This window comes from Protopterus annectens, chromosome 8.part0 (assembly GCF_019279795.1).
Source record: "Protopterus annectens isolate FY-2018-M chromosome 8.part0, PAN1.0, whole genome shotgun sequence".
In the NCBI taxonomy this organism is placed as follows: Eukaryota; Metazoa; Chordata; order Ceratodontiformes; family Protopteridae; genus Protopterus; species Protopterus annectens.
In genome coordinates, this window is record NC_056741.1 from 1361624850 (window position 1) to 1361646489 (window position 21640).

The 21640-nt window shown below is 42.1% G+C and overlaps 1 protein-coding gene across 2 annotated transcripts in view; it reads left to right on the forward strand.

Annotated features, from left to right (window-relative positions):
• Positions 1-21640, forward strand: part of CENATAC (centrosomal AT-AC splicing factor) — a 484230-nt gene that overhangs the window by 379967 nt on the left and 82623 nt on the right. For both annotated transcript variants that reach the window (XM_044080937.1, XM_044080938.1), the window contains one exon: positions 4652-4685. In XM_044080937.1, coding sequence (XP_043936872.1) covers positions 4652-4685 — 34 coding nt within the window. The remainder of the gene's footprint in view (positions 1-4651; positions 4686-21640) is intronic.

Here is a 21640-nt window from a genome sequence, read left to right on the forward strand (position 1 = left end):
TAAGCTCTCTCAACTCAGAACTGGCGTAACCAGTCAGGAGGAGAAGGAAACCATACTCACTACAATTCCGGTCTCACATAGACCTACCACGACAGCAAACCAAACACATAAACACACAAAAACATACTCGGAGGCTCTAAATAAAAATAAGCAGAGACCTCCAAAGCAGACACCCAAGCAACCGCTACCCCAAAATAAAACACGTGCAACACATAGCTCACAAAGCCAGTGTGCCGAACAGTCACAGCCCTTAAGGCTAAACAACAAACCTGATACACTTGTAATAGGTGACTCTATCGTCAGGCACACTGACGTCCCGCTCACCAGGCTGAACAAGGAGAAGGTCACGGTGAGCTGGCTGTCGGGCGCTAGTCCGCCACATATCACAAGCACTCAGGTCACTCCAAGGCAAGTACAAATATGACTCTGTCATTGTCCATGCTGGTGTGAATGACCGGAGACGTACCTCCCTGGACTACATGAAAAGAGACCTAGAGGAGCTCTCTGAGCATGTAGCCCAGGCTGGTATGACCCTGACCTTAAGTAGCATCTTACCCTCACCAAGAATGATGCCACAATATGAAGACAAGATGATCAATTTCAACAATTGGCTTAAGTATTGGTGTCATTCAAAGGGGATCCAATGCCTGTCAGCCTGGGATGACATGCTCGACAAGTGACTATGCTTCGCTAGGGACGGCTTGCACCTGTCACCCCTGGGCTTTTGGATATTGGCAAATGCTCTTGCTGCCCCCATAGTGCCTTTTTTAGGCAAGGCTCAAAAGACAAACACACCTCCATAGGTATCACAAGGGATAAGAAACTAAGAGTAATACTACTCAACGCCAGAAGTCTAAACCTCAAGAAGCACTTTAAACTCTCCTTAGCATGGAGAACATCGATATCTGTGCAGTAACAGAAACCTGGTTCAAGGCTCCGAGAGCACCCCAGCACTACCAGGTTATACCTCATACCATGCTTTTCGCCCCAAAACTTGGACGAACCACAAAAGGAGGGAGTATCAATATTATCAAAGATACCCACACCTCCAGGTTGGTGGCACAGCACAAAGCATCAGAGACTATCCATGTGCAACTAACAGTGGGTAAAACTGCCTTCCAGTTTATAGCCTGCTACAGACCACCCTCTCAAACCCAGGAACCCCACTCGGCCTTCCTGAGAACACTGGAAAATATGAAGGTCTCTCCAAACACCATTATATTGGGCGAATTTAACTACCCAAACATAGACAAGGGTTCCTAGAATTTATAAACTCAAATGCTATGGAACAACTTGTTACCACTCCCACAAGAGGGGAAAACATACTGGACCTGATCATCACCAACATGGGGACTCTATGCTCCAGACCAGAAGTGTATCCCTCACTGGTAAGATCAGACCATAAACTAATCTCACTGGATATTCACATCCCAACCCCACCCCCTGCCCAGAAAACCACAGTGAAAAACTTCTCTAAAGCAAATTTTACACTCCTCAAAACCGAGGTGGAATCCTTCAAAGCCCCCGGGCCTGTGGAAAATATGGCCCAGACCGCAGAATCCTTTATAAACACATTCTATGAACACCTTCAGGAATGCATGGATCATGCAATCCCAGATAAAACCAAGACCCAATCCTCCAAAGGCAGACGTCCTGTCTGGTGGACCCCAGCCATAAACAAACTATACAATAGAAGGAGGAAGCTACTACATGATAGAGCAAAATCCCAAAAAGGGAAGGCATCTCTGATCAGTATTAGCAAAAACTACAGGCACTCATAAAATCGTCTAAGGCCAGCTTCGAGAGAAAAATTGCACAGGACACTAAGGATAATCACAAGGCTTTCTTTAGTTATGTTAGGAAACTATGTGGGAATTCCCAGATATGCTCAGAATTAGTCCAAAATGACAAAAAATACACCGAACCCACAGACATTGCCAACATCCTAGCTGACAGGTTCAGCTCAAACCCCCACCACCACCACCACCAGCAAAAGGGCAAATATCTATCCCAGCAGAGTGCTGCCCCCCTGACATCTCAGATGCTCAGGTAAGAGCCGCCCTCTCCAAAGCAAAAAACACAGCATCATTGGGACCAGAAGGTGTCCCGGGCTGCGTCCTACATGAACTCCACGAAGAGCTAAACCCAAACATAAAACTACTGTTCAATCTCAGCCTTTACTACAGGATATGTACCCAAAGAGTGGTGTACAGCAACAGTGGTCCCTCTCCACAAAGGTGGTGCCTCAACGGATCCTGGAAACTATCGCAACATAAGCCTGACTAGCTTGGTCTGCAAAGCTATGGAAAGGATGATCATGGACCTCATAAATAAAGATATTGGGGACCTACAGACACTGGATCCTACCCAGTTCGGCTTTAAGGGCAGATCCTGCCTCTTAAACCTGGTCGATTTCTTTGAAACAGTCACCAAGGCCATTGACGAGGTTGATTCCTTTGAAACAGTCACCAAGGCCATTGACGAGAGGAAGGTGGTCCACACAGCCTACCTGGACCTCGCAAAAGCCTTCGATACAATACCCCACTCTGGCATTATAGATAAGCTCACCAGCTTAAATATAAACCCCTATGTCATTAGATGGGTTGCAAACTGGCTCAAGGACAGAACCCACATGGTTAGAATTGCTGGAGCCATGTCAGACTCCAAACCAGTTACAAGTGGCATCCCACAAGGCTCAGTCCTGGGACCTCTCTTGTTCGGTATATATTTCTCGGAGGTACAGGCCAACATGGAAGGACTGTGGCTGAGCAAGTTCTCAGATGACTGCAAACTGGGTGCCATAATAGACTCTCCAGCCAACACAAGCATCCTCCAAAAGGGCCTCATAGAAACAGACAACTGGTGCCAGAGCCATGGCCTCAAGCTAAACGCCAAAAAGTGTATAATCGTCCCCTTTGGCAAAAACAAAGTGCCCACAAATTACCACATAGGTGGTAATCCATTAAGTACAGAAGTAATTAGGGACCTGGGGACCCAAGTTGATAGCAATCTCTCATTTGACAACCACGTGGCCAAAGTGGTTAGAAAAACATTTTATATAGCCCACCTAATCTTGAAGGGATTCACATCTAGGTCAGGGGAGGTCATCGTGCCTCTTTACTCATCCCTCATCAGGCCCATAATTGAGTACAATGCCCCTTTTGGGATGTACCTTACCAGACACCTGCAGCAACTGGAAAGACCCCAAAAGTACCTCACCAAGAGGATCAAAGGGCTCAAACAGATGCCATATGCTGCCCGGTTAAAGAAACTCCAGCTCTACTCAGTGGCATACCACCTGCTCAGAGGCGATCTGTGCCGAGTTACGTGCTCGAGAGACTAGAACCTCAGCACTGAAATAAATAGGACATGCTGGAGGGACAGATTCATAACCCAGAGCCTCCCTTCACTCTGGAATAAAATCCCAGTCCAGGTTAGGCAGAGTCCCTCATTGACTCTCTTCAAGAGGAATCTTGATGAGTGGATGGGAGATCGTAGGTTTACCCCGGGTATCACTTCTGTGTCACTGTTAGACAGAGGCACAGTATACTAACCTCGAAAAAGGGCATAGCAAAATTAATTTAAAATGGGTGGCGAAAGCCAAACACACTCTGGCTAGGCTTATAAATGCCCTAGGGCAGATAGCCTAGTATGAACCTATGAACTAATGACATCAGAAAATCAGACCAGCATTTCCTTTCCTATGCTGAGGGTAAACAAGGTCCTCCAGTTTTAAAAGTAACCTTATTCAACCTTTTTCAGGTGGTTTACTACTATCATCACATTTATCTATCAACTGAGGAATAAAGAATTGCCTGTTAAACCAAAAGGTCACTCCACCAGAGCTTTAGCCACTTCTGTGGCCTTTCAGGCTAAGTTGCCCATGGAATCTATTTGTGCTGCGGCTATGTGGGCCAACCCACATACTTTCATTTCACATTATAAGTTGGATGTGGTTTCCAGGAGCAGAGCTGATTTTGGTTCCACTGTTCTGAAGAGTTTGTTCCGATGAGCCACCCAGGATTTTAGGTGCTAGGGATGCTGTCCCAACCAGCAAGAATGAAGGCGAGATAGACAACTTAACATAAAGAAGTTATGTACCTACCATAACGTTCCATGTTAGTTGTCTTCTTCTTGCCTTCTTTCTTGCGTCCCACCCTCCATCCCCCTATTCTAGTAGACCGAGAAGAGTTCCTTATGGTTTTTCACTGGCTGAGTCTTCTCTGGCTATTCCTCTCTGCCTAGTAGCCTCTCTGGTAGGGTTTATGCATTATAGGATAGGATTCCTTCCTTTTTATGTCTGCGGTTAGACTTACCAAACGAGATCTGGGTATCTAGCGCCAGGCATCATGGGATATGGGGAGCCCTCGAGCCAGTAAACCGCTCTCAAGCTTTTGAAGATGGCCGAGTCGGAGCCGTGGATCGGCTCCGAACCCAACTAGCAAGAAAGAAGGCGAGAAGAAGACAACTAACATGGAACGTTATGGTAGGTACATAACTTCTTTTTCTTTTTCATGTAGCAAAATGTTTGTCAACTATGTAGCATTTGTGCTGAATAATCAACCATCTTGTTTGTCTCATCCTGTGAAAGTAGTAAAACTGTCTCAGATGACTTCATAATTTCTCATTTCCCTCTGTCTTTTTTTAACAGCAAGAAGAAACTGGGAAAGGAAATGTGCATACAGGTAAATGAAGCTCTATATTTATTTTAAGAAGAAATGGGCCTGAGACAACACTAGTGGAAAACATTTGCTATAATGTTCATGTTTATGGTTCCCCTAATGTAGATATTGTTTTAGAAGCTGCTGTAGTTGGGAAGAGTTAGGTGTAGCATGGAATTTTTAAATGGTAAGGTTTGTATTTGAATACATTCTTTGTAGTGCTGGGAGGTTAAAGTTCGGGATGCAAGAGGACAGCAGTTCCCCCAGCACATTTGCAATTCACATTTGTTCCTCATATTTTACAGTTTTTGTGTGCACATGTACCAGAGTAATTTGATCTTCTCATGTTCATGTACAGTAGTTCACTTTACAGTTAAAACGACGGACAAAATTTTGCCCATCTTTCTATGCTTTTAACGGATGGGAGACTCCTTAACTATGGGTATTACTGAACCAGTTCATGTGTTGCTACATAGTTTGCTGTTGTAGCCTTTGATTTATCTTCATTCATTTTATATCCCTAAAGGACTTGAAACTGTCTCAGAATGTTCCACAACACACAGATGTCCTTTTCTGGATGTATCAAGTTCAAAACATCATCTGTAAATAAAGCTAACTTTTCCTGATACCCATACAAGTTATATCCTTGAATTTGAGTACCTTATTTTCTTTGTCAGTGACTCTAATATAAAGCAAATAACAAAGGGGAAAGAGGACACCCTTGTCTTGCTCCTGTCTGTTCAAACACAGCTTGTATAAGAGGAACCCTCCCACCTTAATTCTTGCCTCTGACTCTTCATTTATTAACATAATTAAACCTATTATTGTACGAGTAAATGCAAATGTTACCATTGCCCTACTAATAAATTCCCAGCCAACGCTATTGAATGCTTTCTGTGCATCAAGACCCACAAACAATAGCAGTGTTTTCTTACATTTTCTCTCTTGTATCATTGTTCTATTAATGTTGTCAAAAGTTTGCTTCCCTTCCACATCAGATTGATGCATTTTTTTCCTCTTGTTGTTCAGTATTTTTATCAACTATTTGCACAGGTCTTCTAAGCTGCCCACCATTTTTCAAAATGCAGATGACTCCACTGTAAACTGTTCTTCCCCCGCTAGACAGAACTCCAAACCGTCACCCAAAACTCTTTGCCATTGAACATTTGCCTAAACAACTTGTACTTAATTCTGAAAAGACCATGCTGATGCTCTCACCCCATGAAACTGCAACACTGGCAACTTTAAAATATACTGTGCCCAGCATATGTGCCTAAATGATGCCCCAATGATAAACTCCTTGAGGTTTCAATAAAATTTGACCTTCTTATATGTTTCAGCTCACCATCAAAAAAAAAAATCCAAAACCTGGAAATGTGTAAAGAGCAAATCCTTCCATACTAATCAAAGTTCACTACACACTGGAACTGCCTATTTTTTACCCAATGTACTATATGCCTCCTTCACACTACTCGGCTACCAACACTTGCACAGTGTTGCAACAAAGTGGCCAAGTTTGCAACAAACCACTCTAATAAAACTCACCACTGTACTGCACTAAGAAAGCTGAATTGGTTGGAATTCCAAAACTATCTCTATTACCTCCAACTTACAACTGACCATTATATCCTTTTTCATTCAACTAAGTCTCCATCTTTCAGTTCTCTTCTGAAGTGTTATACACCAACCAGTCTTCTTTAATCTGCTGAAAGGTATTTCACTCTGTAAACCAAATTCCCAAATTAAGACAATTGACAAGCATAAATGCTTCTAAATGTCAACTAAATCTCACTTGTTCCGTAACTGGCTGCAGCTAGTCTCTTGGGTGAACCTTCGTCATCAACATCATCCACGTACCATAATATCTACTTAACTGTTGTTGCACCTAGAGCCCACTCTAATCTACCGAACTCTTGTGTGTCATATACTTCCACTGTCCATTTAGTATTTTCCTTATTCTTTGCAAAATTCCTTGTACTTTTTATTCAATTCATCTGCTAAGGTCTCTGCTTTTCTCCTTCAAAGCTACTGTTCTGTTTTGGTACAGTAAGTCACTATGGACAGTATAAGATGTGTACTTAGAAAAATGGTCTTAAACATATTTTACTTCATAGTATCTTAATATATTTATCACATTCTTATTATTTCCTTCTACTATATAACTGATTTTTATGTTTCTGGTATGTACTGCTGTAAAACTTTTCAATTGTCTTATATATGGAGCTGTGAAGCTTTTCTCATCCTGATCTTCGCTGAAAAGGGGTACTGCATGGCCCAAGCAAATAAATGTCCATTTTGACAACATCTTTGCCATTCTCTTAACTAATATAGACATAAACACTTTATAATCATGGTTTGAATTGTCATGGGTCTATTTGAAGGTGGGTATAACAGGTATTTACTCACTCTGGGTAATACTGCCACCACAACTTTCTTACAAGATGCTAGTAACCCCCCACCCCCCACACACACACTCCCTTTTGAAATACTGTTATTCAAAACCTTCCAGATATTTAACTTTCTTCCCTTCCAACTTTTAAACTTCCACAGGAATATCATCTATTCATTGAAGCTTTCCTGTTTGTTATATATGTTTTTATCTTGGTCTCTTGTCTTGGCAATTAATTGCTGAGTCTCATCTTACTCTAAAGTTGGCATAGGAAATCCATAAATATTTCCATTGGTGCCTTTTCTTGGTTTCCATGTTCCTCTGCTGGATACAAACTTTCATAAAATTTTGAAAATATCTTTAATACTTGTATAGGATCTCTGGTTATTCTTGTCATAGGCTCCCTAAGTTTGGCAACAGCCCTTTCTGCTTTCTCTTGCCTATGCTGTGCTAAATGTTCTTATACTCTGGAGCTATGATTAAGCAAACATGTTTTTTTTAACATCAACCTTTCTAAATGCATGCATATAATCCATAACAATCCCTTATTTTCTTTTTGGCACTTTGCATTTGCTCCTCTTTTTGTTCTGTGAGATTCCCCTTTTTCTGCAATACTTTAACCTTTGTTAGCCCTACTAAATAATCCATATTACTTCTTTCCCATATCTCTTTCTGTTTTATTTCTACCCTGTTTTTGAACACCATTTTCATTTTATCCCACTCACTACCTGTACATTCCTGGAAAATTTTCCACCTTACCTAATAATTCTCAGAAGAGTTTCTACTAATTTAAATTCCTCTCTTTTTTTTTAAACGGGTAAATAGTAAAGTGGCAGGGCCTTATGCTTACTTCATTACCGTATATCTTTCTTATTCTTGAAGCAGTTATATGAAATAGTTATTGGATGTGTCAAACCTTTCAATTAAATATGCTTGCTGTTGTGAAATATAATTTATGTCCAGTCTAGCTCAGTTATTTTACCTTGGGATATAATATGTAAATAGTATCAGAGTTCCTACTACTGAATTCACATCTTTGGTACCAAATATTCACATGTATTTCTTCAAAAATCTACCAGCTTTTGTTATATTTTCCCTTCTAGGTCCACCAGATATGTCATCACTATTGGAAATCAAGTTCTAGTATCTACCCATAAATATTACCTGCTGAAAGCTGTTAATTTCACCTAAAACTGTCTTAAGCTCCATAGCAGCAGTTTTAAGTGAATATAAACACTTGCTGTTGTAAACCGTCTTGCCTGCTAATAACCCTTTAATAACAGAAATCTACTATATTTCCCTTTTCTGTCACTATGTTGAGCCTCTTCAGCAGTCAGTATTCTTCTTCTTTTGCTTTGTCCTTGATATTCTGTTGAATGTTCCCCCCAAAATCCTTTCTTTGTCGAATTCATATGCTCATTTCTATCCAAACGTGTCTCCTGCAACATTGCTTTTGCACCCTACATTTCTTAATATAGTTTAATACTCTGTGTTTTTGTCTATATCTGTAGGGCCATTTACATTCCTTGGTAATATGGACAAAGTAGCCATTATGATGGAAAGCTATTACTCCCACCTTATATACATGACTGTTCTTTTGAATGTGTGTTTCCAACTTTTAGCTTACTTGCACACACTGTTTTGGTAGACTGATCTCTTACACATTTGCTTATTTCTAGGCTCCATTTGAACCTGTCACATTTTCAAGACTTGCTTCAGTAAAAACATTTAGTCAAAACAACTGCTAAATTTCAGAATTCCCATTCTCTTTTAATGCACCGCAAACTCCAAAACATTGTACAGTTTCAAAACGAAAAAGAGTTTACCCCCTTCAGTATAAGAGCAGCCGACACAAATTGATGACTGCTCTCACAAATATTATGTATTCTAAAATTAAGATTGGTCATGCCGAAGTGCATGTTACAGACTGTGTTCCCACTTACACTAATTACTGTTTGTACTTTTCTTGTCTTTATTCCCCTCCCAGGTGTGAAAAATAACTTGCATGCTTTCAGTAAGCATCAACACTTACCCTACGAATAAAGTGCAGTGGCTGCCTTTAAATAAACTAAATTGTGCAGTGTTATGTTAATGCACTAAATAAATAAAGCTGCTTGATAGGCACCTATTTGTATGACTTGTTTCCCACAGTTTAAGCTTTCACTTATTTTTCACTGAAGGGGTAATCAGTGTATCGTTAATGTTAATTATGATGTACTTCTACCTTGTACATTTCTTTCAACATGTAGTGTTCAGACGTCTTTTGATTAATTGTACTTGCAGATAGCTCATCTCCAAATAAAAACAGTTGGTAGTGGAAAGAAAAAGCAGAAACATGAAATAATCTTTATAAATTTCACTCCGAGCATGCTGCTTAAGCTTCTCATGCTTAATTGCTGGCACCTGTAAACAATCTTATCTCCTGCTGGTAGAATTTGCTAATGGTAAAATGGCTATTGACTTTGCAAATACAAGAAAATTAAAATTTACATGCTTTTCTTCATTTTGTCTTATTTTTCAAACCTAGCTGCTTAAAGAAAGCTTGTCTATAACTTAAGCAGGGGACATTAATCTAGACATCCACCCCTATAAAAGCCGGGGAGATTTTATCTCAAGTCTGAATATAACGTGATCAACACACATTTACTCACTAGAAGGTATAATATACAGCATGACACTTGTGGGACTAAGAAAATGCAGAGGAGATCTCTTCCTGTTTTGGGTCCAACAAAGTATAACAGAAAGAGAGCTGGAATTGGCCTTTGGCAGAGATGAGAGCTTGATTCTTCTTAAAGATGTCATTGACCACTTCCTAGGAAGGCTGGCCAGAGAGCATATGCCCCATATGTCTATTCATGTTCTTGTTCCTTAACTCCTCCAAGATTCTCCTTTAAGGGAAGACACTGGTAACTTTGCCTAGACAAGTTGATGGCATAGTCTACGGCACAAGCACACAGTATCTGTCTGTGGAAACCACTGATAGGGTCTCACCAAGACCTCCACTGATCTAATATTCTAGGAGGTGTTTATAACTTATCCATCACCTTTTGAATCACATTCACCTTGAAAAAATATTACTTAGTATTTTAACACCATAACTGCAGTGTAGCAGAGAAGTAAACTCTGTGAAAATCCTTCCCCAAAATACAGCCTTCTTGTTATGACAGCATGGTAGTGAAATGGAGTGGTTTGTGGGACCTATGCTAGAGTGAGAAAGCAGAAGTCAGCAACAGTAATTTCAAAATGATCTGCCCACTCTGGCAGTGACCTTTAAAAGATGTTGGTTGTTTTGTGGAGCTGATGTGGTGGAATGTGGGTGCTTCTAGGCTGCTAACATGTTTCCTGTAAAAAGACATTCTAGGAGATATGACACAGAGCTCTTCAGGCTTATTCCTCAGAAACTTCAAGCAGTTCTTGATAGAATAGTAGTAAGAGACCTGTCCAGTCTGGTCCTTATTAGTCATATAATGGGAAGCTGAAGAAGGGTGAAGTGGCTTCATCATTCGTGTCTCAGAAATGGTGATTTCAGTATGATCTGTATCTTCAGTGGACTCTGCAGGCAGTGAAGAACCAAGACCCCCCCCCCCCCCACACACACACACACACACACACACACACACACTCCTCAGTGTGAGCTTGCACAAGGGCAAGCACATGACAGACTGGTTGTGCATGTTGGGGATAGGCAGCTATTGCAGGATCTTATGTTGCCCAGAAACAGCATGGTGTTGGGGAAGAGGCCTGTAGTAGGCCTGCCTTAGACTTCAGAACTAAGTCCCTAATGATGCAGTTCAGTAGATGCTTCACAGGCTCCCACCAATCATCATACATCTGATTGATGTCCTGACCCTGAGGTGAGAGCCCCAACATGTGCATCCATTGGACATTCTTCAGCTGGGCCTGAGGGCTAAACCAGGGAGGACAGCTTTGGCTCAGAGTACCTCTGTTCATTGACCTGGTAACTGAAACCACAGATCCCTGTGATCAGGCTGATCAACCAAGAGCTGCAGGTAAGCATCCAGAGAAAAAACAGTGCAAGAACCACAGGATTCCAACACCAGTGTGGAAGCCAGGGATGCACTGTCCCCTGTCCCGAGATCTCAGTGCCCACCACACAAGATCTGAGGCCTAACACTGTTTCAGGATTAAACTGTTTGCTAATTGATGGTGAGCTAGCCATCTTACATCAAAGAGGCTCAGGTCAGGATGTGACGCCCGTGCACTGGCCCAGCAGTCAAGGAGCCTCAATCCTCACCACTAACACCAGTAAGGGGCGTCCATATACGGAAAGGATAATAAATACACAATAAAGTACAATTTCCCTTAAGAGCACACAGAGATCACAGTCAGCCTGGGGCTGGTTTCTCCCTTTCTCTCCATGTCCCCAGCAAGACTCTCCACTGGCACATCTATAGGGTCCAGATCTCAGCCTACTGGGCAAGCTAAAACCTCCAGCACCCTCTGTCCAACCAGTGCTTCATGTCCCTGCCCAAGTAGCTGACACACACACACACTTTGAGATAAGAATTTATACAACCACACAGACACTGCTGGGGAAGGCTAGCACAGGATGTTCTTCGTTCCACATTGCTGCAGTCCTTACTATTGGGTAGTCCGCTGTCCAGTCGGCCCGAATACCAGAGTATAAGGCTGACGTCGGTCAGGCGCGTAGACTGGCGTCAGTGCGTCAGGGTACTAATCGCATGACCGGCGTCATATCCTCAGTCTTTTGCCGCATGGTCCGATGCAGAAGCAGTTTTGCGAGTGCAGGTTGGCGTTCTGAAATATTTCGAGCGGAGTTTCAGACCGAATCAGAGTTGGCTAAGTACCCGTTGGGAACATTTTGGTTTTTCTTGCCTCAGTATTTAACGGATGTCAGGAAAAGTAAATAACTGTATTTCTTGTGGGAAACAGATACCTCATAGGGATTACCATACCTTGTGTATTCCTTGTTTAGGGCCTGAGCACGGCGTTGTTGGTTGCGCTCTTGTGCTAGGTTTAACAAGCGCACTATTAAGAGCGGTTAGACTGTGCCAGGTTAGTGTTTGGGAAGCGTTGCAATTATAAAATGCCGTCGGATGCTCCGCCGTCCAAGAAGCGCAAGGACAAAACAGCGAAGCCTAGGGTTGATGAACCGGCTGTCCCGGACGTCGGTTCTTTAGAACTCAGTGGAGCGGAGGTTTTGCCAGGAGTTTCTTTGGAGTCTCAGGCAGAGACTTTACTGTTACAGGATGTGCCTTCTCAGGAGGTAGGCCAGGCTGAGGGGCTTCTCAGGTACCTGTTCTTCCCTCTCTTCCCAAGGTAGTTAGAGCCTCTCCTTCTGTTGCCAAAACTTCTTTGAGAGGTAGGCCAAGTTCAGCTTCAGTGGGGGCTTCTCCTAGCATTTCAGGTTCTGTGCCTAAGAAACATATGCTTAAAATGGCAGAAGATTTGATTACTATGATTAGAGGTTCTATGCCTCCTCCTGATAAGAGGCCTAGGGTGGACCCGGAGTTTGATAGTTTTGAACAGTGTTCAGAGGCTTCTGAGTCTTCTGCGGAAGATTTGCAGGAGTTTCCTCCTTATTCTGATTCTGATGTGGATGATTCCACTCCTACAGCTTCTCCTCCTGAGGATTTCTCATTTTCAGAGACTCTGCATTCCATGAGGGAGCACTTTAAATGGGAAGGCCAGGATTACTCTGATTCAGGAAAGGCTTAGGGAATTCTTGTTTTGCCCCAGCATAGGCCCTTAGCTATACCTCCTGTGTTGAATGTGGTGGAAGATGTTTTGCAGAGGCTTCCCTGAACCCTGTTTCTTTGCCTCCTGCTCCTGTTAAACCTGTTAGGTACTATAGGGTGCCTGAAGCTCATAAGTATCTTTTAAGAGTCCTAGGGCAGACCGAAACTGTTTCTCAGGGACCTAAAGGTGTTAAGGCCTCTGTGGTTAAAAACCCTGTTCCCACTGATAAAGAGGCAAGGGCTTTGGATAGATGGGGAAAGAAAGTGTATACTTCTTCCACTTTAGCCATGAGGCGTTGAATTGTCAGTTTCACATGCTTAAATATCAAAATTATCTCCTTTCACAACTGAAATCTAAGGTGGATGCTTTGGTGGAAGGTATTGAGTGTAAAGAGTTGCTGGATTTAGTTCATGTGTCTGAACAAGTGGGTAAGCATTCCTTGCAATGTGGTTTTGATGCTGTACAGGCCTCCTCGAGGGTGGCTGCCACTAGTTCTGTTCTTCGCAGGCATGCCTGGTTGAGGGATCAGAATTTAGCTGAGCATGTTAAGACAAGGATTTTGGATGCTCCTTTACAGTCGGATGTGTTGTTTGGTTAGCCTGTAGAAGCAGTTTTAAAGAAGATGGAGGACAAAGCTAAGTCTATGCAAACTGTTAAAGATTTTTGCAGGTGCAGCCGCGAAGTTTAGTAGAAATTGGCCTACTAAGGGATGGACATATCCTGCTTATGATTCCCAGTCTAGGGGTAGGTCTAGGCGTGGTAGGGGCAGAGCTCAAGGTTCTTTTAGGCCTAGAACAGGGAGTTCACCTGCTCAGACTTCTGGTGAGGGCAGGGGTCAGTCCTTTCGTAAACAGACCCAATGACCTGCCTTTTCAGCTGCCAGTAGATTCTCGTCTGGCAGCTCCTTTGGGAGGAAGACTGTCTCTTTTCAAGGAAAATTGGGATTTAATTACTCAAGACAGATGGGTGTTGGATATCATTCACCACGGTTACAGGTTTTATTTCCATACATTGCCCCTTTCAAAGGCATGCCAGGCGTTCCTCCTCCACAAAGGACAGAGGCTCACAAGCAAATTTCTCAGTTACTCCAAATAGGGGCCATTCAGCCAGTCCCTGTATCAGAAAGGGGCCTAGGGTTTTATTTGTTCCTAGTACCAAAGAAGGGGGACACGTGGAGACCAATTTTGGATTTATCTATCCTCAGCACTTATCTGCACATTCCCAAGTTCAAGATGTTGTCGTTACAACAGCTTTTACCTCTGCTGGGCAAAGATCACTGGATGGTAACTTTAGATCTCAAGGAAGCTTACCTTCATGTGCCTATAAGACTAAGTTGCAGGCAGTATCTGCGTTTTCGAGCTGGAAATTCTCATTATCAGTTCTCTGCATTGCCCTTTGGCTTATCTACTGCAGAGTATTCACAAAGGTTCTGGCTCAGTGATAGCTTACTTCAGGCTAAAAGGAATTCAAATCTATCCTTACTTGGGCGACTGCCTGATTCTGGCTCAAGAAAAGGAAGACCTTCTACAGCATCTGGAATATGTTATAGCAGTGCTAAGATGCCTAGGGTATTCTGTGAACGAAATAAAGTCCAGTCTAGTACCCTCTCAAGACATGTGCTTTCTGGGTGTGAGACTGAATACAGCAGCCCAGATGGCCTTTTTAACCCCGGACAAACAAAAGAGTCTATCACTTTACTTCCATCAACTATCTCATCAGTCCGTGCTGACTGCAAGGACAGTCCTTCAAGCATTAGGGTTCATGGCATCTTGTATTCTGGTGCTTCCCAATGCCAAACTGCATATGAGGAAGCTACAATGGTATCTCAAAAATGTATGGACACAGCACTGCCAGGATTTGGACACTGTCATTCAAATACCTTGCCTTCAAAAAGAATTTCTGTGGTGGGCTCAGGAATGTCACCTAAACAAGGGACTCTCTGTGACCCGGCCAGAGGCGAGTCAGATTTTAACGACAGATGCCTCGGACATTGCTTGGGAGCTCATCTGAATGGAAAGTGGATACAAGACAAGTGGCCTGCCAGACTACAGCATCTACATATCAACATGAAGGAGATGTTAGCAGTCCAGTTTGCATTAATGGCTTTCAAGGAGTTACTTCTTCCAGGGCAGGTGTTGATTCTAACAGACAACACAACTGTCATGTGGTACATCAACAAGCAAGGGGAACACATTCTTATCCTCTATGCAGGCAAGCAATGATTTTATGGGAGACTGCGCTAAGCTTGCAACTAACTCTTCAGGCAAGGTTTCTGCGGAGCACAGAACTCCTTAGCAGATGTGTTAAGCAGACAAATCATGGATCCCCACGAGTGGAAACTGGATCTTCATGTATTTCAGAAATTGACAGTGTCATGGGGAACTCCAGACATAGATCTGTTCGCTTCTCCACTAAACCACCAGCTGCCAAAGTTTTGCACAAAGGGGTTTCATCACACAGCTTGGAAAGTGGATGCTCTGTCTTTCAGTTGGAAAAACCTTCATGTGTATGCCTTTCCACCTCTGCCTCTTCTTCCAAAGGTGCTATTAAAAGTCAGACAAGACAAGCCAAGGATGATTTTGATAGCTCCAGATTGGCCTCGGCAACACTGGTACCCACTACTAAGGAGTCTGGTAAGGAAGCCTCCATGGCCTTTGCCTTTGATTCCTCATTTGTTATCTCAGAAGGACGGTCATCTGCTCAATGTCAAGCTTCACTCTCTTCATCTAACAGCCTGGCATATTCTGTGTTGAAACACAGCAGGTCTCAACTTCCTCAACAAGTTTTAAATGTGATTATGGAAGCTAGAAGACCTAGTACAAGGAAAGTGTCACATGAAAAATGGAAGAGATTTTTATTTTGGAGTACAGCAAAGAATTTGGAGATTTCTGAGCCTAATTTGAGTGTGGCTCTTCAATATCTTACTGAGTTATTGGACAAAGGTTTGTCCTTCTCTTCCATTAAGATTCATGCTGCAGCAATTTCAGCTCACTATGATTGTGACCCACCATTGTTTTCGCATCCTTTGTTCAAGCAGTTTCTTAGAGGGGCAAAGAATATAAGACCCCATTAGAGCTCCTACTCCTGCTTGGGATCTCAATTTTGTGTTGGAAAAACTTACTCTACAACCTTTTGAGCCTGGCTACTGCTGAATTGAAATACTTGTCATGGAAGACTGCTTTTCTGTTGGCTATTACTTCTGCAAGAAGGGTGTCTGAGTTGCAGGCCCTTATGGCAGTAGAGCCCTTTTGATTTTCCATAAGGATAGGGTATCATTACGTACTAATCCTTCCTTTATGCCTAAGGTGGTTTCTAGTGTGGCTTTAAACCAAACTATTCATTTGCCTACTTTTATGCAGACCCCCAAAATAAGGGGAAAAGATTTTGCACACTTTAGATGTACACAGGCAATTGCGTTATTATTTAAGCAGGACGAAGGATTTTAGGCAGTCTCAGCAGTTGTTTGTTTCTTTTGCTTTGAATTACTTAGGGCAAGCCTGTGTCAAAACAAACTATTTCTAGGTGGATTGGGTTTTGCATTGCATTTTGTTATTCCCATCATGGCAAGGAGATTCCAGCTGGGATTAGGCCTCATTCCACTAGGGCTACTGCCACTTCAACAGCATTTCTAAGGGGGGTGGCAACTAAGGATATTTTGGAGGCAGCTACTTGGAGTTCAGTTCATACTTTCTCTAAGCATTATCACCTTCCTATCTACTCTAAGTCTAGGGCTGGTTTTGCCACAGCTGTTTTGCAAGGCATGTTGTCAGCTCCTACTTCTTTATGATTTGCCAGCCTCCCTTACCTCTGCTTTGGGATTCTACCCAATAGTAAGGACTGCAGCAATGTGGAACGAAGAACATAGTACAGTTTTGTACCTACCATAAATGTAGATGTTAGGATCCACACCCTCCTTCTCCTCTGTGTTTAGGGGTGGTTGTGTAGGTGTGGTTATATGCTGATGTTTTTGTATATATCTTGTTGTATATATTGTACATATGCTTGGTGCAGGTATTTTGGGCCTTGTCTTTTTAGGGTCTTCTGACATCTGGGGCAAGAAAAGACTGAGGATATGACGTCGGTCATGCGCATTAGTACCCTGACGTACTGGCGTCAGTCTAATGCCCTGACTCTGGTATTCGGGCCGACTGGACAGCGGACTACCCAATAGTAAGGACTGCAGCAATGTGGATCCTCGAACATCTACATTTATGGTAGGTACAAAACTGTACTTTCTCCAGCTGTGCCCCTTTTACCTAGACTAGACTGTATAAATCACTGCCACTACCCAGCTAATATTTATCAGCTACTCAAAGGCCCTTATGAAAAGGTGTCCAATTGTACTGTGCAGTATTATTATCCAAATGGTATGTGCAACCAAACAGTCAAGACTTATTTGGAGTGACTTGGTACAGTGTCACTATATACATGCAATATACTCCTTAGAGCTTAAATTATATCTACACAAAACAGCCACAGTTGAAAGGTTCAAAAATGTTTAATAATAAATAAAAAACCCAAGGCAATACTTCTTACTACACGGTGCTAGTCGAGTTCGGAGATCGTAGAGAAATACTTAAAATAATACAGTAGAAAAGTTCTGACATCAACACACAAAAACACAGTCTAATCTTCCTAATTCCTAGCTATTTCTAAGAGAGAAAACAGTTCTAAAATTATACTTGCATATAGACACAGGCAGAGTGGTGAGTTGGATGTTCTCAAGACAAATGCTGTAATGCTCTCATTCTTTCTGTCCTTAAAGTGATAACGCAGTACCACTGATTCATTTCAGATTACATAATTTCTTTCTGGTTCCCAGGCTAACAGACTCTCAGAGGTTAATAACCTTGCAGCTGGTCAGGAACCAGAGCAATAAAAGAAATTATACATGCAAATTCTAGCCATTAACTCTGGCTTCAAAACAATAGGCAGAATGCCTTTATCTAGACATCTCTGCTCCAAGTATTAACTTATCAGCTTTGTTACAGCAAAGTGCACTGTTACATTTTTGCAGTTCCACATTTAACACAATTTTTCCCATTTAAGAGAACAAGCCTTGGCTTATATTAATATTTAGAAATGACAGGATTATCTACAACATTCTATCTGGCTAGGCTGGCAGCCTTCAACTATCTTCACACAGGACTCAAAGTGCTTGTCATTATGGGATACTCCAACATAATGCTTAGGGTTATAAGGTTTGTGTTTTATGAGGAGAACCTACCACCGATCTCCATGCAAAGAGCTCTCAACTGCTGATATTGCTGCACAGTGGAAAAGCAACTTTTCCCACGCTCAGTGTTTGGTAGCAGGGTTAGTTTTCAGTATCATGCTGTCCTCAGAGACTGTACAAACAGTACTGATATGGGTTTTGTGTTAATTTTACAGCTGTTGACACTGCGGCACTCTGGCATTCAGACACAGCACTTCATCAACAATAATTAGGACTGAGATAAGAAATTGAGGCTGTAGGAGTGAGTAAGCTTTTGTATACAACACATTATTATGGTAAGTATTGTCCAAGTTTACAGGTGTCCTCAGATGTTTATTTTTCTGAAGTAACTTTGCCATCTAGAATTCTGCTTTATTACCAGTCAAGTACTCAAGCCCTTTTCATTAGCCATAAATAGGCTAAATTATTGCCATCACTGCCATTGCAGAGCAAGATGAATTGAAAAGAGCTCCCATAGCCATTGTTCTGAGATGGAGAGATGTAATTTGTGTGGATCATTTATTTAGATTCACAGTTTTGAACCAGACTTTGGCCTCAGCAATGCTGTCACTAGGTTCCTCCTTGAAGATACCATTTTTGGTGATGAAGCTTGATCATGTTGCAGGAGTGTTTTAGATAGCCATCTGGAGAGCCTCCCCCCAAAACAAAACTTGATTCAGAAGAATTAGTCAAAATGGCCTGTCATTATACATTTAAGGGCATTGTGTTATCCATCTCTTAGTATCCTGATATACAGGCTGCAGTGTCAAAGAGCACAAATAGGCTGTATAAGACAATTTCTGATAGATCATATCATTATAGTTTGAATATACATCCTGCTATATTATCAGTATCCTGAGGACAGGCAACATGAGAAATTGTGCCCTTAACTGCTTAGCCTTTGAGTAGCCTAGAATTCTTAATCTAAAATGTCTAGGAGCATGTCCATCAAAGCTTTGCATTATATGGTCGATGCACCTTGTGAGGTCCCCACTCTGGGCCAGTAATCAAGGAGCCTGAATCCTCACCACTGACACTGGAGAGGGACGTTCACTTGGAATGCAAGTGGATACATAGTATTTCCAGATGCAGACCTCTCTGCATCAAGAACAGTTTCCCTTAAGAGCAAACAGGGAACACAGTCAATCCAGGGTCTGGATTTACTTGTATCTGTCTCTATCCAGGGCCCTAGTAAGGCTCCCCCGTAGCACGGCTATAGGGTTAAGTCCTATTGAAGCCAAGTCCTCCAGCACCCTCTCTGTGATACCAGTGCCCTGTGTCCCTGCTGCAAGTAACTGACACACACAGACTGTGAGATTTGATTTACACACACACACACACACACACACACACACACACACACACACACACCTGTGAAAGGCTGGCACAGATTTACCCACTCTGGTCCCTTCTGCCCAGCCTATAAGGTAGTTATCACTGCCACCAGACACTACAAAGCCAACTACCTGAGGCTCTTGCAAGGGTACCTAGTTATACTGAGTGAAATTAATATTAATACAAATGGTAATGTTGACCAAACAGCCACACTTCAGGAGTGGCCACAGTGTCACCAACAGATATAAGTACTCTCAAAGGTTAAAATATTCTCTAAAGGACCAGCCACAATGAAAAGTTTAAATATATTTAATAATAAAAGAGCATGAAAATACGAAATGTATATTTACAGTAAACACCAGAGTTTGCACAGGAAATTTTAAAAATTACACAGCTGGAAAGATTCACACAGTTACTTAATAGAGTAAGGCAAGATGAAGTGGGTGAGGGATCCTTCTGTGTCAGATTCCAAGAAACAGACTGCCTTGAGACTTCTGTCTCACCTAATATTAAAGCATTATTTCTGTACAGAATGACATTGCATAGATTGGGTCATCTGACTTCTGGTTCCCATGCAACCTCCCCTACCCCCCATTGCTAGAAATTGCCAGGATTTAGCACCTACATGTCAATAATACACACACAAGACCATTGCTCAGATCTGGTGCAGCTTCTGGAAGTTGGAAGAGAATTACAAACTTCTACTCCTCCTAAAGAGACTAACAAACAATGCTTCTTACAGACATTGCATCTCCGGTTTCATTCAAAACTGTGAGATAACATCTTTATGGCCTTGGCCCAGTAATTTAATTTCTTCCTATTTTCCAAAGTTAGCTGGAGCTGAGCTTAACCTCTTCTCTTCCAGTATCTTGTGTTAACATAAACTTATTTAATTCAGTTGCAATACAGTCAGGACCCACTGTCCCACTGTTGGTACATTTTCAACACAAGCATCTATACAAATCAGTTTGGTATTCAAACAACATAATCTACTAAATTTCAGGTAGCTGTGCTTGCATATGTTACACATCCACTGCCCTACTTCTCCTGGCATAGCTGGCAATACCTCACATCATCACACACCTTACCAGTGCTCAATTTAAAATCAAATGTAGAAGACTTAAGGAGTAATCTAGGGATAAATTAACAACTTCAGACAGAATAGGGGTGAACCTGATAATGTGTGTACAATACTGTTGCAACCTCTAAGGCAGCTTCCTCTGCAGTAGCCCAGAGGGAGGTATGTCTGGCTGATAGCTGAGATATACCCAGAGGATGTTGAGGGACAAAGGCAATTTCAGACATATTGTTTTTTTAAACCTGCAAATGATATTTCTGGAGGACCTGGGGAAGAAAGGCAGGGTAAGAACTACAGTGAAACCATTTTTTTTTCTTATTTCCACTCCCAGCTAATCTAGACATTTCCCAGTAAGTAAACTGTTTGTAATAGAAGACTTATTTACAAAAGTCTAACAGCCAGCAGACTGTTCCCCCCAACCGTGTGACCAAGTAACAGCAGTAGAGAATATCCTTGTTGGAGGTGCAGCTGCCTTGGGTACAAGATGTTGGGGAGGAGTGATCAGCAGGTGCTGGTGTCGAGAGTGGAGTACCTGCATTCAGAAATGAAAGGTTATACTGTGTTTTCAGTCATGACTGAACTGCTGAAGCACTTTGTTTGTAGTAATGCAGTAGTAGCAAGCCACTTACTAAATATGTAGCTGTTTTGCAACAGTTACAGAGTGAAGAGCTTTGTTTTTGCTACTCAGTTTTGAGATGAGGAGCCCTCAGTACCGAGAACTATACAGTGTGCCAGTTACGTAGGTGCTATGGTTCTAATTCTAATGATCACAGCCTGTTTGTCCTTTACACCCTCCCTTTCTGTAACCCTAGGAGGCAGCCTCTGTCTCTGTTTTTAGCAAGTAGTGAAAATGCTTCTGAGGGTTATTCAGCGAAATTTCATAGGTTGCCTCATTTTCTGTTGTACGTAGACTCTCTGTTGTAAAGTACAGATTACATTAGAGCTAATGGAACAGTAACTACATCAGAAAGGGAAATACATTGAAATGAAGACCTTCAGAAAGGGACTGCTTTTGTTCATGTGTGACAGGAAACTAGAATACCTGGAGGCAGCCCATGCAAGCACTCGGAAGAACATATGTGCTGCACACACTGGTGATCAAGACTGAATTAGAACATTGGAACTGAGAAGCAAGCAGTTGGGGGTAATAGAGTGACTGTGACTGGTATAGACACTGGTATTGAAGACTAAATTGACATTTTTAGTTATCTGTAAGATTGACTGAAAAGACTAGATGAGCA